The sequence below is a fragment of the Triturus cristatus genome, chromosome 8 (assembly GCF_964204655.1).
Source record: "Triturus cristatus chromosome 8, aTriCri1.1, whole genome shotgun sequence".
Classification (NCBI taxonomy): domain Eukaryota; kingdom Metazoa; phylum Chordata; class Amphibia; order Caudata; family Salamandridae; genus Triturus; species Triturus cristatus.
In genome coordinates, this window is record NC_140591.1 from 1,453,469,145 (window position 1) to 1,453,487,517 (window position 18,373).

Consider the following 18,373-nt stretch of genomic DNA (forward strand, 5'->3'; position numbering starts at 1 on the left):
AGGCAAAACGCACATTAACTATTCCCCCACGAGCCCACTCAACACGTAAGTTAGGGGCCTCCATGGCTTTTCTAGGAAATATTCCCCTGCATGATATATGTAGAGCAGCCACCTGGTCCACTACACACACGTTTACCAAACACTATTGTGTAGATGTGCAATCAAAACAGCAGGCAGCTGTAGGACAGGCTGTTCTCAAAACCCTTTTTCAGACCGCTGCAGCTGGCACTGGTAGCCGCCGCTAATAGAGGGCACTGCTATACATTCTATGCACAGATATGAATTCAGCAGCCCACATGCCTCGAACTGAATATGCTACTTACCAGTATGCATCTGTTCTTGGCATGTAGGGCTGCTGACATTCATATCGCCCTCCCTCCTCCCCGGTGCCTGTAGCAGCTGCAGCTCTCAGAATTACTGTAAGCATGGTCATCACTTTCTGTATCTACTCCATCACTGCCACAATGGCGAAAAACAATCTGAGGATGGAGAGGATGCCCATGCGCACTGTAGTCCAGGGGAGGAGTCACCTATCCAAGGATACTTCGAAGACTCTTCCAGGACAACAACGTGCAAACATCCGGACCCAACACTAGGCGGCGATCTATGCACAGATATGAATGTCAGCAGCCCTACATGCCAAGAACAGATGCATACTGGTAAGTAGCATATTCATTCCTCCCAGAGTTCCACCCTCTCCAAAGTGGAACTTAATTATTCCTTACTTGGCTCATGGGTCCCCCATTTGAACCTTTAGATAAATGAGAATTGCAATTTCTCACATGAAAAGTAGCTTTCCTTGTAGCGATCACATCTCTCAGAAGAGTTAGTGAACTCCAGGCATTAACCATACAAATACCATTTTTGCAACTACATCACAACAAAGTGGTTCTTAGGACAAAGCAAAATTCTTACCCAAAGTCGTCTCTGCCTTCCACCTTACCAGTCTGTTGAGCTGCCAGTCTTTTCTCCTCTACCAGACTCAGTGGCAGAACGGGCTCTTCATACTCTTGACGTCAAAAGAGCTATCCTTTATTACACTGGAAGGACAAAAACGTTCAGGAAAACAAAAAAAAAACTTTTTGTAGCTTTCTCACCACCACATAAAGGCAATCCTATTTCAAAAGCAGGAATTGGCAGGTGGATCGTTAAATGCATTCAAATATGCTACCAAAAAGCAAAGCTTACATTATCCATTCACCCTAGAGCACAATCCACACGCAAACTAGGGGCTTCTATGGCATTCCTAGGGAACTTTCCCATAGATGATATTTTAAAGCAGCAACATGGTCTCCACCGCACACTTTTACAAAACACTATTGTGTAGATGTGTAGGCAAAGCTACAAGCTAGTGTGGGCCAGGCTGTACTCAGAACACTTTTTCAAACCACTGCAACAGATACTGGTACAGATACAGGTAGCCACTGCTAAGGACATAACTGCTGTATAGTCTATGCACAAGTATACGATTTACAGCTCATTTGCCTCGAACGGAAAATGCTACTTACCAGTATGCATCTGTTCTTGGCATGTAGAGCTGTAGATCCGTATACGCCCACCCGCCTCCCCGGATACCTTTATCTGTTCCAGTGTTATCTTACTTAGATACATTACACATGGTCATCTTTTCTATTCTTACTAAATCCATCCTAACCCTCCATGGCAAAACAATCTGGAGATGGAGTCGATGCCCATGCGCACTATCGTCCTAAGGAGGAGTCACCTACCTCGTGACTACAAAGACTTCTTCCAAGACAAAAACAAAGTTTGAGCAGTTTGGTATCAAACTTCTCAGCACATTAAACCCACATTGATGCCAGTGTGGGATTTAATGTACCAAGCACCCCAGAGGGCATCTTAAAGATGCCCCCTGAAACCTAACCTACAATCCACGTCTGATCTGGGAGGCTGCCTAGGCTGCCACACAGCAGACATGTTGCTCGACCCCTGGGTAGGAGAGCCCCCGCTCTCCTGGGCCTGCAACAATGCACATCCTGGGCGAGGTGCTAGGTCTCCTCCCCCAGGATGGACAGGGGGAAGCTTCAAAGGCATGCCACCTCTGTGAGCTTCCCCAGGCCACTTGCTACCCCCACTCTGGCGGGAAGCCTGGCCGGAAACCCCAAATATAAGGACAGGGGATGTGCCAGCCTGCCAACCCCACCCCTCAGGTGGGGGAGGCGAAGCACATCTCCGGGCGCTCGCCATCTTGAAGATGGGAGGCCCTGCCCAATCACGACTAGGCTACTGCTCCCCCCCCCCCCCCCCACAGGAGAGGGGCAGGATAGGGGGTGTACCCACCCCAGGGCAGGGACCCATTGGTCCCTGCCTTTACCTACCTGTAACGCCCCTAAATCTAGTATTTAGGGGCACCCTGAACCTTCCTTCCTTAGATTCCAGATTCCGAAAAACTAAGCGCAGCAAGAAGAAAGAAGACCTGCCGTGCAGCTGCTAAGAAGAGGAAGACACCAACTGCTTTGGCCCCAGCCCTACCGGCCTGTCGACCCTCGAACCTGCTCCTGCTCCATCCCGGCACCTCTTGTGGCCAGCAACCTCACAAACCCCGGAGAACCTGGCTACCTTTTGGCTCTAAGCACCTGGGACTCCCATGAGCAGAGGCTCTGCTCAAAACCAGCTTCTAACCCCTGGCATCAGCCTGGAACCGCGAACCCTGCACACTCTGCACCCGCCAAGCCTGGCCTGTGCCGGAGTGAACAAAGACCCCGAGGACGTCCCCTGGCGACAGTGACCCCGAATCCAGCACCCAAGGACCCACCTCAACGCTCCTGACGACACCTGCAGCCTCAGAACCAGGTACCCCCCCAACCGCGATCAACAGAGGGTAAGATTTCCTGACACCAAAAGGCACCCCAGCGCCCTGCGGCCCCCTGTGCCTAACTCCTGGGTATCTACCTATCCTCCAACTTCCCAACTTACCTCTCAAAGTGGTGGTGGCACCTGAAGAATCTTCGTCCCCGAGCTTGCAGCCTTTTTTTAACCAGGAGCTTTTCCATTGAAATCCATTGAGCGCCCGAAGGCTCATAAGCACCCTGCACCCAGCCGCCCGAGTGGCCCTGGCAGTGTAACCTCTACACCAGGGGTCTCCAACCTTTTCTGTGGTGAGAGCTACTTCTAATCAGTGAAAATTGTCGTGAGCTACTAAAGGCCAAGCAACTTGTGCATTTTTCCAAGAGTACCCCACGCCCAGCTTCATTTACTTTTAGCCTAATTTCGTAGGTTCACCAGGCGAAACAAGGAAATGCTTCCCACATAGGATCACAAACCAAAGAAAACACTTCCAACCACCCGCCGTACACATGCCATAGCTTGCTGACCATAGTAAGTCAATGCTTCAGTGCCACACATTGGGTAATTTTGGCAAGCACTATAAAAATACTGCAACACAATGCCCCACCCCCCTCTTCTTCATTATCAAATAAACAAAGGAAGAAAAGTTATGTTACAAAGTAATGCCATGTCTGGGCATTTGCAGACTATTAGAAAGGTGGTAATCCTAGTTTCACTATGTGCATTATGTTATTTTTAAACGACCATGCATGCTCATGCCCATAATCTCATGAAATGAGCGCTTCCACCAGCATCTCTGTTTTTAAAGCAAAAGTTACAAGTTGTCCCTTGGCACAAATTTGAACCACAAACTTTCTTTTGTGACTTTTAATCATGGAAAGAAAGTTGCAGGCCCTGGTTCGCAAACTTGCAGCTAGCTCAAATAGATGCAATTTATTTAAAACAAATAAAGTCTAAAACACTGCTTTATTTTTGTTACAGTGAGGGAAGGTGTATTATGGGCCTTGTTTTTAGTTTGAACTTCATAATAGCCAAACAACTGTCCAGTAAACAAAACTGTATTTATTATCACACCAATTGGTATCACCACATGGTAATGGAGAGGTATATCCTATGTATGAATGGGAACTTTTTTTATTGTGGGAAAGCATTTAATTTTAAAATAAAGAAGAGTAGGGGATATAAATCGCGGTGCCAGCCGATGTTAAAATTGTAGTGTCAATAAATGGGCAGTGTTTCCCACTTGTTTTGTTTTTATTTTGGAAAAGCATTTATTTTCTAACATAGATCATTACTACTTGATACTTTTGCAGTTTTATATACAGCAAACTTCACCAAAAAGTCTTGAAGCGCTTTACATGTACACCAAATACATAACACAAGGACATATTCATTTTTTAGGCATTTTCCCTGAATTACAGTATGTTGAGACAACACGAGACTCGAAGCCCGTTCTCCATTTCGAAAGTTGGTAGCTCAAACCCTAAGTGCACATCCTCTCCAATTGAGAAGTTAATTGATGCTTGGGCTCAAAACCTTACCCTTCAGCTGAGTGTCCAGGACCTCAACAGTACAGCCATCAGTGATTGACTCGAGCTGCTGAACTGTAATTACATAAGTGAATACGAGTACAATGACCCACAATGGACAAGGCTTGCTTGTGAAGCCTGTCCATAGCCTTCATAAGCAACCCGCTGTCTTCCCACAGCTAGTGAACGGCTGCTCACCCTCAGCGGGATTCAAGTTCATGGCCCTGATTACACCTTACTGAAAAAAATGAATGCAGCTGCTTCGCACTGACCAGACACACACACACATACTCTGGTCCGCTGTCCTGGTTATTTAAACAACATCGTACTAACTGCATAATCAATTTCAGGCATACTGCGACCCCCTCTGAACTTGCTGTAACTGAGCCATGAATTCAGTAAGTAAAAGCCAGAATTTGAGCTAAAATACTTTTCACAGCTAATCCAGCAACACAGTTAAATGAAAACTGCTTTAGTTCGCTGTGCTAACTATGCCCTTCTTTTCACTTTATAGCCCCCCCTCCCTCTCCCCCCATAGTGCATGCCGCCATAACACAGTATTTCGAGAGGCCAATAAATGTGAATGTGCAGCTCAAAGTCAACCTCGACCAGAGGAATGACAGCTTTAATGATGAAACCAGGGAGAAATCGATTTGCCCAGCTAAGTTTAGCGTGCCACATATTAAACAGGGGAGACTAAAATAGGGCGGGAAAGGCAGCCGCAACGTCTCACCTGAAACCTTTGAAGAATTGTTGCCCATTCTAGAAAAGGCTCAACTTACGCCTCAGCTAATGACCCACGTTGCCCCTGCTCCTTGCATCATAGGATCATAACCACTGCGCTGCAGAATCACCCAATTCAATTTATGTCTGCATTTGCATTTTTCAAGAATTTCTGTTTCCGAGTATAGATACAATGGATCAGTTTGAATAGTCTAAACTTGGAAGCGAGGGTAGTAAGTACCACGTTTTCCATCTAGTAAAGAACGGTGGTAGCCGACGATAAAATCAAAGCGCCTTGCATGCATTCAGCCGCTTTCACTGACTAATATGTGATGGCAAATATAAGGCGCGGTGTAGTCAGTGAAAGCGGCTGAGTGCACGCAAGGCCTTTGATTTTAACGTCTTCTGCCACAGCACTTCTTACTAGAGAAGGCAGATAAAGCACGGTGCCAGCCCATGTGAAAATCAAAGGTCCTTTCATGCACTGAACCGCTTTTGCAGACTATGCAGCTCCTAAGCCAGGGGCTCACTTACCGATCTGCTGCTCCACTCTGCCCAGAAGATCCATTTAAAGTGCGGTGCCTGTCTGAAAAAGGCTGGTGGCGCGATTCCTGATTACGCCGGACTACAGGAAGAGCGTCATGTTCCTCTGCCTGCCCCGCCCCAGCTAAGCTCAGTTCAGCCAATCTGAGCAGCTGGTTTTGGTGAGGGCAGGCAAACGCTAATAACAAACCTTAAAAGACAATGAAGGGCTAATAAATACATGCTGGAGCGCAGAACGAAAGGTTAATTATTAGATGCTGGGCGAGCTACTCCCAAGGGGTCGGCGAGCTACTGGTAGCTCGCGATCGACCGGTTGGAGACACCTGCTCTACACCTATCTACTTCCCCATTTTCCCTGAGCAAGTGACCAGGAGCCCAGCTCCCACAGCCGCGTGGCCTGCTAGTCAGCAGCCACCAACCAAGGCCACCTGCCTCCCATAGGATAACATTGGGCCTAACTCACTCTGCACCCGGCTGCCCCTGTGCCGCTGAGGGTGTAACAACTGTACTTACCTGACCCTGGGAGACCCCTGAGTCTGTGCCCAGAACCTTAACTCTGCCAGTCGAGGTACTTACCCAAAAGCCGATAACCCAATTTTCTTCCGTAGGAAATCATTGACTGTTTTTCTGTGAAATTTCTTCTAAGTGTCGATTTTTGCAAACTTCAAATATTCTTTAAAAATCGTACCAACTGTGAAAACGTAATTACTTACCTGTTTTAGATAGAGGTCCCAGTACTGAGTCTAGGAACCCAGTACTGGATTACAAAAGTAACGAGAACATACTTACCTGCAACGTGATTTTTCTCTCATAGGGAATCATTGACTGTTTTTCTATGAAATTTCTTCTGTCAACTTTTAAAATAGCAAAATATTGCCTAAAAATCACAACAGTAACTAAGTCGACTTTTATCACTTGTTTCTAAGAACTGTCCCAGGACTGAATCTAGGATCCAGTCCTGGAGTTACAAAAGTAATCCTGAAAGTAATCTATTGCAAATAACTTAAAACTTCTATTGAACTCAATGCATTATTGTGTTTGAAATTGTGTTGCTTATTGCAACAACCTGTATACAGTATTTACAAAAGCCAATTGCATATTGCAAAAGTATTTACCTAAAGCCTCTCATTCTGAGAAAGTATATTTTATTCCCTATTGTTGGTTCTAAAATAAAACAAACATATTTTTTATATAAACCATTGTCCTAGAGTCCAGTTATTGAGTGTGTGGCCATTTGCTGACTTATTGTGTACAACAAATGCTTTACACTGTCCTCTGATACTGCCTTACTGCTCGACCAAGCTACCACTTTAAAGAGTAAGGCTATATCTAACTTTAGCCTCTGCCAAACCTCTGGGGACTGTGGACTCTGTACACACTGTACCTATTTGGGAACAGTATATACAGAGCCACTTTCTCACAATCATCCCTGTTCAGGTGCCATTTGTGGAGACGAGAAATTATTAGTAACACAGCTTGTCCATCTTGTCTGGTTCCAAAACCACTCTGTCCACTCGTAGACAAGTAACCTGGTAGTAGGAGAGTATAAGAAGCAATATTTATTATACATTTGAGCGGGCACAGGTGAGTACAGCCTCTGGGGAGGGTGTACAGGAGTGAGCTGACGTAAGGTATCTAAGGGCTACAGTTACAGGAGTGAACAAACAGGAAGGTGATAACAGGCCGATTTAGAACTAGTTAGCTCAAGCTAAGACATGTATTACAGAAATTTGCAGAATGGCAAAATATGTTCTTATCAGTATCAGACACTGCAACCTTGAAAAGGGCAGAGCGCTCTGTAGAATAGGGCACAGCTGGGTTGCCTCACATTAGTCACATGATTTCCAAGAAATGTTAAGGCATAAATTTCAGTTAGCCGAGAACAGCAACCCGTAAGCAACGAAATGCATGAAACAGATGTGCACTGCAGACGTGGCATACAAAATGGAGGACCAAATGCTCAAACTAAATGCGTCCATTAGTATGTTTTCTAACACGCCATTCTGAGCTGACCCAGCCATTTGCTGCTCCCAGCAGCTGGCCCCTGCCGGTTCTGACCCCCACTTTGGGCAGGCGAATCAGCAGGAAAACCAAGATGGGAGGAGAGGTGTGCCCACCTATGCCAACCCCACCCCTCAGGTGAGGGAGGCGAGGGAAAACACAACTCTCAGTCCCTGCCATCTTGAAGATGGGGGGCCCAGCCAACCAGAGTGAGGCTTATGTCCCCCTCCCACTGGAGGGTGGCATAATAGGGGGTGTACCCACCCCAAGGAAGGGATCCATTGGTCCCAACCTGTACCTACCTGAAACGCCCCTAAATTTAGTATTTAGGGACAACCTTGAACCTTGCCTCCTTAGACAAGAAGGAAGAAGGACCGAAGAGCCATGCTGAAGAAAGAAAAGGAGGACACCAATTGGCTTGGCCCCAGCCCTACTGGCCTGTCCTGACCTCGACCTGCTCCATCGGAATCCCGGTTTGTCCTGCAGCAAACAGCCATGCCTTCCCTAACAAGACTTTGTCCCCCGTGAGCACGGGATTTGGTCACCAACAGACTCTGGTCGAATCCGCGAGTATGCATCCTTCTGCACCCGATGACCACGGCCCGAGTTAGAGTGGCCCTACAACATGAGGGGGGTCTCCCGGGCGATCCTGACCTGGGATCTGGTGATCTCTGACCTACCTCAAGTCTCCCGATGATGTCTGCAGCCCCTTCTGGAGGATCCCTCCAACCACGACTGGAGCCGGTAAGGAAAACCAGATGCCAAAAGACACCCCTTCACCTGACGCCCTCCGGCCTTGGGTGGTCCAACCAACGGTGTCCCGGCTTCCCACGACATCCCAACTTACCTCTCCAACTGGTGGTCATCTCCAGAAGATCTTCGTGCCCGAGCCTGCAGTGTTTGTTCTGACTGGAGCTTCCCTATTGAAATCATCAGGGCTCCCGATGCAGCACCCTGCACCCGACTTCAGCAGTGCCGCTGTGAGTGTGCTTTGTGTGCTATCTTGGATCCCACTTTGCCCTGAGGTAAACCCTAGAAGCTTTGCTCCCCCATCCAAGTGGTGTGCCTGTGAGCAGGCACCAATTGGAGGCCCCCTATCCCTTATTGGATAACATTGGGCCTCAACACTCTGTATCTGGCTGCCGTAGTGACATTGAGGGTGTTCTTTTAGTGCATCCTTGATCCTGGGGAAACCCTGGTTCTAACCCCAGAAACCCAACTCCCACAGCCAAGTACTGTGAGAAAGTGCCATCTTTCTTGCATGGTATGCCCCCACTTTTTGCTGAATTGCTGATGTACTTTGACTAAATGTGCCCCGGGCTCCTGCCAATCAGGTACCCAGGGCCTGTGTTCCTTCCCTAAAACTGCATTGAAGCCTAAACCCAATTGGCATCTCTGGCCACATGTTAGTCCCTGGTAAATGGTACCCAGGGCACTGTGAGCAGAGAAAGCTCCTAAGGGCTGCAGCACTTATTGTGCCACCCTTAGGGGCCCTGTACCCTGCAACACACACACACACACACACACACACACACACACACACACACACACACTGCCTCGGCAGACTGAGTGTCTTGGTGCAGAACAAAACAAAGAGTCGACATGGCACACATCCCTATGTGCCATGCCCACAACACACTGCCCTGGCATACCTCAGTCACCCCTCTAGCTGGGTGCCCTATGCCAGTGGTGTGGGTAGAGATGCATGAGCCCTGTACCCCTACAGTACCCAGGTCCATTCCTGGGCACTGTAAGTGCAGTGCTGCCATTAAAAGTATATGGTGCTGGGAGGTTGGGCCTACTCTCTCCACACCCGGCTGCCCCTGTGCCACTGAGTGTGTAACAACTGTACCTACCTGACCCTGGGAGACCCCTGAGTCTAACCCCAGGACCTTAACTTTGCCAGTCGAGTACTTACCTGAAAGCCCATAACTCATATTTTCTCCATAGGGTAACATTGACTGGTTTTCAATTGGAAATTCTTCAGTGTCGAGTTTTGAATCATTAAAATATTCACTAAAAATCATCCGTTCAACTGAAACAAAATGACTCACCTGTTATCAGGAGAGATCCCAGTGCTGGATCTTGGTGCCCAGCTCTGACCCTGAAAAGTAATTATAACTGGTTTTCCGATAACCTGATTTTCCTCCATAGGATAACATTGCCTGGTTTGCCAGAAATTCTTCTGTGTCGATTTTTGAAACATACAAATATTCCTTAAAAATCGCCTGTGTGGGGAGGAGCCAAGATGGCGACCGGAGCAGACGCTTGAGCGCCCGGCTCCGTCGGTCCGTGGCCTCGGACTACTATCCTGATGCCCATCCTCGCCGATTCTCGAGGTGCACCGTGTGCGAAGACGCGCTGACCGCGCTGCTGCTTTCCCGGAGTCTCAACCCGCCCGGATGCCCGAGTTCTGGGTGCTTTTGTCCTCGGCACTGAAACCCTGCGCCCTTATGGCCTTTGCCGGCCTCCTGGAAGCTCCGCAGTTACCGGACCAGCTAGCGCTAACCTGAGCCCCGCGGTCCCGATCTCGCCTCGCACCATGGATCGTTGCCGGATGAGCCCGGGGAGAGACGGCCGGACACCTTCTGCACCCTGTGCCTGACGGGCTGGAGCTGTGGGGTGGGCCCCGGTGCGGTGGGTCTCCTGCCCCGCTCTGAGGACCGAGCTGTGGGAGGCTGCTGCCCCCTTTGCCTATTGCCTAGCCAGCGGCGAGGGGGACCGGCGAGAAGAGAAGCGACTGTCGGCCTTTCCTGTTGCGGCGTAGACCTGAGGGGAATTGACCCCTTGCCACGACCCCCCCCCCTGGCCATTGCAACGTATAGCGGCAAAACATGGCGCTGAGTGCCTGCTCGCGGCTGGGGGGTGATACTCCGGTCTCGCCCGCTGCCCACTTCGCCCTCCCTCTTCCGGACACCACCTCCACAGTGCCGTCCCGGATTGCTGCCGATGTTGGGGCCCAGCTTCCGCTGACATGCGGCTCCGTTCTGGCTGTCCTGCGGGACTTTCAACTACAGATGTGCGCTGGCCTGCAGGCGCTGAGTGAGCGGTTTGACCCCATACTGTCGGCTGCGGGTCGTGAGCGCACTGTTTGTCATCCACGGGGCGTGGGTCTCCCGGTGCTCTTGTCCTCTTGCGGGGACGCAACGGCGGTGTATGATTGTGCTACACTGGTGCCTTCATCTAGCGCTCCCGGCGCCCAGGGTCCACCGCTCTCCACCTCAACTGCGGATACTTTGTCCCCCTGGTCATGGCTGCCTGCTTCATTGTTCCCTGCCTCACCGCGTTCGCGAGGCTATCCTGCTGAGCGATACCTGACGGCTTCGAGGGACCGTCCGCGGTGGCCCACTGCTGCCTTTTTGTGGAACTCCTGTACCTTACTTGCCAGGTTTGGATTTTATGTGGTGCAACGAGGGACCTCAATCGATGGTCAGTGGCCATTTCGTGATCCTACTTCACCATCCTCTCACAAGCGGCCATCTTGTCTTTGTCTGCTCGGGACACGGGGCCTTCACGCAGGAGCTGGTTTAATCCCAAGCCCGCGATCGGGCCAGGGCTAGACTGACTTCTATCGCTATGGTTTATGGACGGGCTGGCCTGGGACTGGAACTGTATGTATGTTTTGCGCGCACTCGTCGCGACTTGTATCCCTTCGCTTAAACTGTGGTGCCATGGTATCTTTGCATGCCGTTTTTTGGAGTAGAGGGCTCTCAGTGTGTGGGGGCCATAACTGGCTGATGGTTCGGGGCGCTCTGGTGTCCAGTGGGCTCCTCCCCACCTTCTTTTCTGTTTTCTTCCCTTCTTTACTCTGTTCCTACTTTCTCTCTTCTCTATATTTCGGGTTCATTGGGCGACAGGCACTATGCTGGGGGGGGGTTAGGCCGTAGCCTCCGCATTGGTGTAGGGTGGGGGGGTAATACTCTGTTCTCAATTAGTTCTATGGGCCTTTCTTCTTTTATGTCTCTGTGCTCTACTTTCTTCGATTCGGGGTCCGGGTGTGGGGTGGATCGAGTGGGGGCGGCTCTGGAGGGGCGCGTACTTGCTCATGTGACTATCCTGATATATCTCTGCACCGCCTCACTGTTTGAGATTTTACTTCCATTGTTGTTCTTACTGATGTTGCTGCTCGCCCGTGTGGTGAAGCTATCTTGCGGACTCGAATCTCCTTTGCTCTTATCCTTCATTGACTTTTTTCTCTGATAAAATCATCAAAAACTTAAAATTAACCTACACCTCTCCTTCCCCGGGTTTCAAAGATATCTCCAGTATGTGACTCATAACCTGTTGTTAATCCTGACCGTTGATGCACGGGGGCTGTAATGTGGGTATCAGTGCTTTACTGTATCGTGGCCGGCCTGACGGTTGTAGGCCCGTATTTGTTCTTTTAAGATGCACGAATAAAGGTTTTTAAAAAAAAAAAAAAAAAAAAAAAAAAATCGCCTGTGTAACAAAAACGATTTCTTTCAACTGTTTACAGGAGATGCACCAGGGCTGAATCCAGGATCCAGCCCTGAGTAAGAAAAACCTATGCAAAGTAATTGATATTGCATTTACTTAAAGATTCCCATTGAGCTCAATGTTATAATTGTGTTTAACTTGTGTTGCCTATTGCAACAACTGTAACTATTGCATTTAAAAGTCTATTGCTTAGTGAAAGTATACGACTAGAGCATTTCATTCTGAGAAAGTATTTTGATTCCTACTTGTGGTTCTAAAATAAAACAACTATATTTTTTTATACAAAACAATTCGCCTAGAGTTCAGTTCTTGAGTGTGTGAGACCACTTGCTGACTGAGTGTGTATATCAAATGCTTTACACTGTCCTCTGATACTGCCTTACTGCTTGACCAAGCTACCACTTTAGAGAGTAAGGTTATATCTAACTTTAACCTCTGCCAAATCTCTGGGGACTGCGGACTCTGTACACACTGAACCTTACTTTGGTGCAGTATATACAGAGCCACTTTCTTACAACTACTCACTTTTAAACCGATAACTTTATTTCCTCCCATAGGATTGCATTGACTGCTTCTCTGTGAAAAAAAAGTTCCATGTGTGGAGTTCGAAAATGTATGAAAATTTAAACTATGTGTTTACAAAACCTGACTTACTTACCTTTTATTTAGGAAATGTCTCAGTGTGATATCTAGGCATATCACACTGAGTAGAAAAAGCTATGTGAAAAGTAATCACAAAGAAATTACAAAGTAACTGAAAAGTAATTTCAACTGTTTCTGAACATTTGACCTACCTGTAGCAAAGCCAACTTCATTCAACTGCATTTAACTGTATTGTATCAGAAAAGTACTATTTTACTTATCTGCACCAAGTCTAGCTTGGTTCTAAAAATAAAATACAACAAATAAATATTTCTATCCTAAACAATTGGTCTGAGTTCAGTCTTTGAGTGTGTGACATTTCTTGTCTGAGTGTGTGCAATAAATGCTTAACACTACCCTCTGATAAAACCTTACTGCTCTCTTACAGTACCAGAGTAAGGTATTCTTTACTTTTACCTCTGTAAGCCTTTGTGAATCCACTGGACTCTGTGCACACTATACCTTACTTTGGTACAGTATATACAGAGCCAGTTTCCTACAGTGCTTGCCTTGGACATTGCCCTATACTTACCTTAAACTCGGAAGAACAGTCCTGTAAGTCGTTGACAAGTGACCGTATGCAGTTTGTTTTTCTCCACAGGATAACATTACCACTTTAAAGATACAAATACAGTGCATTTTCCATTTCTTGAAAAATCACTATCTCGAAAAGTACTTACCCAATTACAATGATCTTGGTGTCTAAATTCATATACAAATCTGTGTTATTTTTATAAATTGGTGTCAGATTTTTTTGAGTGTGTATTTCGCTTACTGAATCTTTGTGTGTAATAAATGCTTAACACTATCCTCTGATAAGCCTAAACTGCTCAGCTACACGTCAAAAGAGAGCATTTGGGATTATTTTAACCCCAACAAACCAGTAAGGGTCGCCAGTAAACCAGTAAGTGTACCTAATTTTGGTGCACTCTATAGGGAGTCCGCTTCCTACACTAATGGACAGCACAACAGCAGTGTTTTACATCAACAAGTTGGTCCGGAAGGTATTATACCTACTGTCACAATAAGCCCAAAACATTTGAAAATGGGCCATTTCAAAGGACATTTCATTAGTAGCAAATCATGTCCCAGAAATTGGAAATGTACCAGCAGACAAACAAGGACACGCACAACTGGTCGGTAAAAGTATATATAATAGACACACTATTCCAGCTATGGGGAAAACCAGACATACACCCCCTTTGCACCACCAGAAAACGGGTTCACTGCCCACTTGACGAAACACGTGTCGGCTGGTTGTTTCTTTGATGTCATCCTTCCCGAAAGGAAGGTCCAATACATTTCGTTTTGAAAGAAACCACTCAATTGTGTCTACCTTGTCTCATTCGCTACGAATTCCTTTTCGCTTTTGATGTCAGACATTTATATGTACCTACCTTAACGAGTGCACAGGACTTTTGTTGCATCAATACAGGTAATTAACTGGTTTCCTACCTACTTACCTCTGGTAAGCATTTGGACTCTATAGAATTTTGTTAGTGCAACTGACATCACCAGTGCTGGCCTTAAATGAGATCAATGGCAACGCCTGTGGTAGAGTCTCAAGAACCAGCCATTGATGTTACCCAGCCTCTTGTTCCTACTTGTGCTCCTGCTGCAAAATGTTTCTGGTTAACGTCTTGCAACTTTGGTATAAGTTCACATGTGGAATTTTCAGTGATATATGCGTATTCATAAAAAATAATGTTACTGAAGATAAGTAAATTGTTTATCTACAAATACTTTAATTGTTTTTCTAATCACATTCTTCAAATTTTATCAAATGTTTTCATGCAGTAAACTACCCAGAAAGCTTTGGGTTTGAAATGTAATCTTAGTATCTGCCAACAACCTTTTTACAGAAAGTAAGAATCTTTGACACAGTAATGTGGTGAAGATGTTTAATTATTCTTTAAAGGAAAAACGTTGTTAATATACTTCTAGGTAATTAGGCTGTTTCTGGTTCTTTCTTTATAGTAACATCCAGTATCTTAATGTTTAAGATGTATTGAAAGACCTAGTTTACATGATTGACATATTTAAAAATGAAAATAATTATTTTATAAATTGCATTTTTTGTCTTCTAGGAAAGAGCGCCTTGTGTATGTTGGGATCAGTCTGGAGAACATCATTCCCACACAAGTGAGATAACAAAACCACCATTTCATAATGCATGAATGGGTGATATTGTATAGTCAGTCCTGATCAGACTTTGACTGTGCATGTGTTTTTCTAGAAACCAAAATTACTCCTGAAATGAATAGGCTTCATTTTTCCATGCATCTGTTCAAACTTCTTTGCATTTTCTTCTGCCCATTTGTCTCCTGGTTTGTTGTCTGCCCACCATTTTACCATTAGCAGTTAAGCAGCACACAAAGAGGCACGTATTGGTATCTGAGAATGTATCTCATGATTCTCCACTATGGACCTTGGTGCTCTTGTTTGAATTGTAAGTGACTGAAGTCAAAATCCTCTTTAGTAATGATAGTGATCTCACACCGTCTTCCCAGGTGTCGAAAGCTTTGTTAAACATTTAATATACTGTAAGCTCACCACTGGAAACTCCCCTGAAAAGCTAAACATCCTGTAACTCCTATAAATCATTGGGATCAGGATTCCAACTTTAATGATAATGTCAAAGAACCTAATTGAGGGATCATTCAGCCTACTATTCCTCTGTTTAGGAAGAAATTGCATAATTTGTACCATAAGCCCATACAAGGATAATTGTTCAAATACCAACACCTTTTAAACTGTTTCATAGCTAACAATAGAGAACACAAGTGTGTATGTTATGTGTGCCTTTAACAGACATCTAGTTGCAATACTGCTACAAAATTCAGTATCTTATGGTAAAACGCCCTTCTAATCGCAGATTCCTCACCTTTAGAATAAACCAGGGGGCCAGACTGGATCCAGAGAATTTTTTCAGCAAGGTTCAGTCCGCGATGACTCTTTACCACCCAGAAAGTGATGAAGCGGAGTTGCATATAAGTTCCACCCCTGTGCGCTGACGTCAGTTCCTTTGTTTCTATCCCCTTCAGCATGGATCTCGAGCTTCACTTCCACGTGTTGGTTTGCCGACAACTTCAAAACATTTTCAGTAAATGTGCTAGTGACCATTCCGCCCTGAAAAGGGCAGGATTCAAGCTCTGTCGTAACTGGAGGAAGCAGATGACGGTTATGGACCTGCACAGAATGTGCCTTTGATGCTTGTTACCCTGTTACAACATGAAGTTGGCTATAAGTATTCCTCTATGACCCAGAAGGAAATCAGCGAGCTGCAGATCATAAGAGAAGGTCTCAGTAAAAAAACTAAAACAAAACCTGATCCAGGGGCCTTTTACTATCCTGTTCAAGGAGTCGGTCAAGCATGAAGTCCCGTTCTCACTGGAAGTCCTCTGATAAGTTGAAGATGCAACATAAGTGCAAGATGGCCAGGTGGGACTCAACCCCATCCCACCGCTCAAAATCAGGCAAGAGAGAATTATTTAAAAGGTCATACAAGCATCTTCGGACTACAGTATGGCCCTACAGTGAATCCAAGCGCACTCCAAATTTCCTGCGCTGTTGACCCCATAGGAAAATTTTGCTTCAAAGAGGCCATGTTGCAGCTCTTTCAGGTGCCTCTGGCTCCCTTTAGCACATCTTCGGGACCTTCCGACCCTCGAGGAGCTTCAGTTGGACTTCATCTGGTGGGCCTTTCCTTGGTGCCAAATGACCTTGTGGAAACCTTGCCTATTCTGGCGCTGGTCCATGCTTCCACTCGGCCTCAAGTGTAATGCCATTCCCTGCCATGCCAGTGCATGACCCTTGCAGTGCATGCCCCTTGCATGCCAGTGCCTATGCTGACTCTGCGGGCCCAGTGCCTGATCCCAACATCAGTAACTTACCCCAAACATTTGGATTGCTCCAGGCCTATGCCATAATATGAGATCCCAACCGTGCAACCAGTCAATTTACATCCAGACTCTAATCCTTGACCTCTGCCTCTGTGCCCATGGTATCAGAGAGCAGAGGTTTTGTTTGGATCTGACTCTACATGGTTCAGATTTACAAAATGTTATCCTTGACACTTATGATAACAAGTTGGACAACCTGCTCCCCCTTCTCTCTACTGGTGCTGGACCTGGACTTAAAATATATATCAGTGGGCTAGATACTTCCCCCAGAAACTGAACTGAACTCTCTACCTGGGCCACCAACCCAAGAAAGAGACAGATGGGTGTTACAGACCGTTAGGAGGAGCTAAGCCCTGCCTTTTATTTCCACCTCCTCCCCCACCCTTTTCCCTAAACCTCATAGATACTTCCAGCACACCATTCTGCATTCTTGTTGCGAAAAGTAAACCTTATGCTGGCAACAAGGGTAATTGAACATGTGCCGGTGTCAGAGGGGCGCTATGCACATATTACCAAAGAAAGACCGAGGCCTCAGGCCTGCACTGAACTTCTGTCCATTGACTTTTCTTCAGAAAGACAAACTCTAAATGCTCACCCTGTCTCAGATTAATTCTGCTCTACACCATCAGTGGTGCCTCTTGACTTGCAGTATGTGCCTCCAGTGGAAGTTAGTTCCACAATAACCTTTCGGAGCTTCTGGCGATCCATGTGGCCCTGAAAGCCTTTCTGCCATCCATTAAGGGATGCAGGTCCTCACAGGCAACATGGCCGGCATTTAGAACTACAACAAACAAAGTGGAGTGGGGTCCTGTGCTACGAGGCTGTAAGTCTACGGAAGTGGTTAGACTAACAGAGTATCTTTCTGGTGGCCAACCATCTGGCAGGGTCTCTGAATTCTGAGCAGACAAGTTGAGCAGACATCAGCTGGCAGATCAGGAGTGCCATCTCCACCTCCATGTGGCAAGTGACTCCTTCAGCCAGTGGGGTATGCCCTGCCTAGATCAATTTGCCACAGCCGGAACTAGCATTGTCGGCTGTACTGCACATTGGAATTTCCTTGAGAAAAGTCACTAGGAGTTTGGTTCTGACTGCAGTTCTCCTGTATGCGTTCCCACATCTGCCTCAAGTTCTGAGAAAAGTAAGGTCAGACTTAGCACAAGTCATCTTATTAGCCCCTGTCTAGCCCAGAGCATCTGAGCCTGAGCGTTTACCCTCTGATCCTTCTGCCACTTCGGGAGGACTTCTTGTCTTAGCAACATAGTAGGATTCCTGCAATCCGAGTAGCTGCAACCTACATCTCTATTCTTGGAGATTGAAGGGTGAAAGCTGAATGCGTTCTATCTGCTGGGTGCGGTATACACTGTTTTCCTTGCAGCTCATTCCCCTTCATCCTTTCAACGAAGTCCATCAACACTGGACACTGTGAGAAGTCTGTTGCCTATTGTCATGCTCCTCATACCAACCCTCTGCAGACCAAACCTTCAGATATGTTATTTTTGTTAGTCGTTGGCCCAGTGGGAACAGCTAAGAGTGATCTATTAGGCCTTTCAGCCTTTTTCTGTTTACTTTATCTATCATCTTTATTTAAATCAAATCACCTGTTGTGATATTTAAGGTCTGACTCACATGTTTCCACCCAAAATCATTGGTATTGCCGCAGAAGGGACTTAAACTTCATGCCACAATGTCTTATGTGCACGCCTTTTGTACATGAGACATAGATGATCACTTAGACTGCTTATGCTCAGGCTAGTATTCCTTATTGCCATC

The 18,373-nt window shown here is 46.5% G+C and overlaps 1 protein-coding gene across 1 annotated transcript in view; it reads left to right on the top strand.

The window, feature by feature from the left end:
- RSF1 (remodeling and spacing factor 1) overlaps positions 1 to 18,373 on the top strand; it is a 705,323-nt gene that overhangs the window by 436,865 nt on the left and 250,085 nt on the right. Inside the window, exon 10 of the mRNA XM_085623248.1 lies at positions 14,789 to 14,843. Coding sequence (XP_085479374.1) covers positions 14,789 to 14,843 — 55 coding nt within the window. The remainder of the gene's footprint in view (positions 1 to 14,788; positions 14,844 to 18,373) is intronic.